This window comes from Prosopis cineraria, unplaced genomic scaffold (genome assembly GCF_029017545.1).
Source record: "Prosopis cineraria cultivar Desert tree isolate PC_DT_omini unplaced genomic scaffold, ASM2901754v1 PC1, whole genome shotgun sequence".
NCBI lineage: Eukaryota > Viridiplantae > Streptophyta > Magnoliopsida > Fabales > Fabaceae > Prosopis > Prosopis cineraria.
This window is the reverse complement of record NW_026555332.1, coordinates 16828828-16832559: the sequence shown is the minus strand read 5'-3', so window position 1 is coordinate 16832559 and position 3732 is coordinate 16828828. Positions and strand designations below refer to the sequence as shown.

Sequence of the window (3732 nt, the reverse complement as noted above, 5' to 3'; positions counted from 1 at the left end):
GCCAAGAAATCCTAAACGGATATTATTGCACTCTGATTTTTTGATCCTCCAGCACATTTTCAACTTCAAGGAAAGACTTACTGGCCATTTTTTCTTAAAATTTTATGACTTTTCTTTTTGTTATATTTTAACCAAACAACGAGAGTATATCTCCCCTCCAAAATTTTAACCAAACAAGACCTTTCCCTCGCCTTTCCTTCAACCAAACCCAAACGACCCAGTCTCGAGTCTCCGACGGCCCCACCACATAAAAATAAATAACTCTGCCTCTGATCTGGGGGGTGGGGAAAAAAAAAAGTGCACCCAAAGCCGTGAGTTCAACGCACCCCAAATATTACGCTCCGTTTCTTAAGCAAATCAATGAAGTATATTGTAAATCTTTTCAAATGCAAAAAGTTGTTCTTTTATTTGCCTCGAATACGAATAGTTATCTGGCCCCATAAAAAGAAAACGAAAAGTTCATAAAAAAAAAAACTTAATCTGTAAATTCTCGTTGTTTCCCTTAATTTTAAATTAGGTTCATCTAATTTATTTTTTTCAATTAAGCTCTTATAATTTGATCTATTAACTTTGTTAACCCAGGTTAAAATTCTTAAATTTTTAAAAAAATTAAATTAATATTTTTTATATTTTATTAAAAAATTTATAATATTAGAATTAATCATATAATTTTTATAACTCAAAATTTATGTAATTAAATTTTATTTTAAATAATTTTTGTACATATATAATTTTTAAAAAAATTAATAAAAATATAAACATTGTATTAAATAATTTTTTAATCGAAAGTATTAAATAAAATTTTTTATACACTTTAAAATTATTTTTTTTTTTAAAATTTTATCATTTATTAATAACTTTATCATTCATGGATTAACATATTAAATGAATCAACATATAAAAATTTGATTGCTGGCAAAACAAACTAACAAGTTTGATTAAAACAAATAAGCAACTAGTTATCTACTCTTTCATGCATTAAAAACACAAAATAAATTATTTAAATTCCTTAGTTTTATGACTACTAAATGTGGAGATATATTGGGAAACTAAAAAAGAAAAATAAATCAAAAAAATTTAATTTAAAATTAATGAAAATTAAAACGACATTCAGATTAATATTTTTAAAAATATTCTACTCCTATTCTTTCGTTTACAGATTCCAAAACTAAACGGAGATGTCGTTTTCGGAATTTAAGCTTCGTCTGACACACTTTTATTCTTACATTACACATAGTCGCATACACACACAGTCATAGTACATCGGGCCCATCTACATTATGGCACTACACGCAACTTTGACTAACGACACTCTTCTGACTTCGCTTCCCATGAAACTATCGCCGTTTTTTGTTTCCCCTCCTCCTCCTAGGTATATACATATATGCTCGTGATCTCTCTTTTCTGAGCAGCGAGGGAATAATGGCGAGGGAGAAGCTATACGTCGCCGTTCCAAGCCTCTTCCGGTGCCCCATCTCAATGGACGTAATGAGGTCTCCGGTAAGCCTCTGCACCGGCGTCACATACGACCGCTCCAGCATCCAGCACTGGCTCGACGCTGGCCACGACACCTGTCCAGCGACCATGCAAGTCCTCTCGTCCAAAGATTTCATCCCCAACCTCACTCTCCACCGCCTCATCCAGAATCTGAAGCTATCTCCCTCGCTTTCTTCTCCTTCCAAAATCTCCCCCGAACAGGTTACGTCTCTCATTCATGAAATTCAACAACATGAGAATGACGATATTTCTGTTTCGCTTTCCAAGATCGCGGAATTCGTCGGGTACTCGGACGAGAATCGGATTTTCTTGTCTAATTTCCATGGGTTCGACTCGACGATCGTTCGTGTTCTCGGCAGGCAGGGTTCTCAGGTTGAGATTTCAGAAATGGCGATCAGGGTTTTGATTTCGATCATGCGGGAAAATGGAGTCAGAGAACGAATTCGTGCCTTGGTTTTCGATGCTAATCGAGATTTCCTATCTTCGATCATCTCGATTTTGTCAAACGGAAGCTCTAAGACCTCGAAGGTTGAATCGGTAACGGTCCTCGAATTGCTTGCCGGAGATGTTCAATCGAAGCGATCAGTCGCCGAGACGCCGGGCCTTTTGTCCGTACTTGTCCACCTACTACGCGAAGAAAACAATACCAGCTCCAAACTAAACGACGCCGTTTCCTCTCTCTTGATATCCGTTTCAGCGACTCAGTCAACAAAAACTGAACTCGTCCGGTTCGGAATCGTTCCGATTCTGACCAAAAGTTTACAGAACCCATCATCATCATCAACCTCAAGCAATTCAACCACTGAGAAATCCATGAGATTGCTGGCGATACTATCGACTTGTGCAGACGGAAGGCATGTGATCACGGAGGAGCCGGGATGCTTGGAGGCGGTGACGGAGAGGCTGGTGAGGGAGTCGAAGGCGGCGACGGAGGACGCAGTGGTGGTGCTGTGGGGCTTGTGCTGTAATCACCGGAACGGCAATGCACAAGGAAAGGTTGTGAAGAGCAATGGAGTGACGAAGATACTGCTTGTGCTTCAAAGAGAATGCGAAGATCATGTGAGGAAGATGTGTAGGGATTTGGTGAAGGTTCTGAGAATGGTGTCCAAAGATGAGTTGTTGAGTAGCTACGAGACGAAAACCACTCATATCAAGCCTTGTTAGAACGCATCTAATTCAACACGTGGTCATCGTGGTCGTCATCCGCCATGGTTACTGCCACTTGTTCTTTGGGCTCAGAAGAAGATAATGTAAATTGTAGGGCAATTAAAAAGATGTTTACAAAAGAAGATAATCCATTTCCCGTTTGGCTCAGGGTAAAGTTTGGTGTTGGTATAAAGAAAAGATTAACCAAATAAAGCTGTTCTCGTTAATTCCTGCTTCAATACCATACTATATTCACTTTTTTGCGCGGTATATTCAACTTTTGCAGTTGTTTTCGCGGTTCAACATCATAATGAACCATCCAAATTGAGATTCGTTTCGTTCAAATAATAAATCTATATCAATATAATAAAATGCAATATTCTATCTACATGGATATTGTAGCTTATTTTATCCCAAACTCGATTTTCATGCATTTCCATTTATAAACATTTAAAATTGTGTCAATCTCTTGTTGATATACCAGGAAAAAGGAAAAAAAAAAAAGCCTCAAATTACTGAAAAAGGATCAAAAGAATCATAGAAAAGAACTCAAAAATTACAAATTTTATTTTTTTGTTCCTTTTTTAAATTTTTGTCGTTTTTTATAATTTGTTTTGGTTATTTTTTGAAACTTTTGATATATTTTTCTACAATTTTCTGATTAATTTATAGTCAAAGTTAATAGCCATGGCAGATTGCCATAATTTTAAATATTAAGGAGTAAAAATGTACCAAATACAAGTTTAGGATTTAAGATGCTTCTAGACTAGATTTTAAGGCCAAATTATCATTTTTACCCTTTTTATTATGCACCAAATATCTCATATTCAAGGCAATTATGTTTGAAATATTGGTTGGGCACATCAAGGGCCCCATTTGTATAAGATTAAAAAATACTCCCTCCGTTAAAAAATATAAGGTATTTTTTGAGAAGTTAGATATTTAAAAATATAATACATTTTTAATTTTTTAAAATGCAATAATTGTTTACTATAAGATGTTTGATAGGAGTAAATATAAAAAGATAGAGTTAGTTTAAAAATAGGTAACTACTTTATTGGGGGGTGAGATTCAGTTAAAAATGCCTTA

At 35.4% G+C, this 3732-nt stretch overlaps 1 protein-coding gene across 1 annotated transcript; it reads left to right on the top strand.

Moving 5' to 3' along the window:
* The first annotated feature begins 1422 nt into the window (after nt 1–1422).
* Nucleotides 1423–2661, top strand: LOC129319092 (U-box domain-containing protein 28-like). Its single transcript, XM_054964143.1, has one exon. It carries the CDS (start codon nt 1423–1425, stop codon nt 2659–2661), a length of 1239 nt encoding a protein of 412 aa, XP_054820118.1.
* Nucleotides 2662–3732: the final 1071 nt, after the last annotated feature.

Coding starts and splice junctions, on each gene's coding strand:
- LOC129319092 (XM_054964143.1), top strand. CDS start 1,423: ATGGCGAGGGAGAAGCTATACGTCGCCGTTCCAAGCCTCTTCCGGTGC.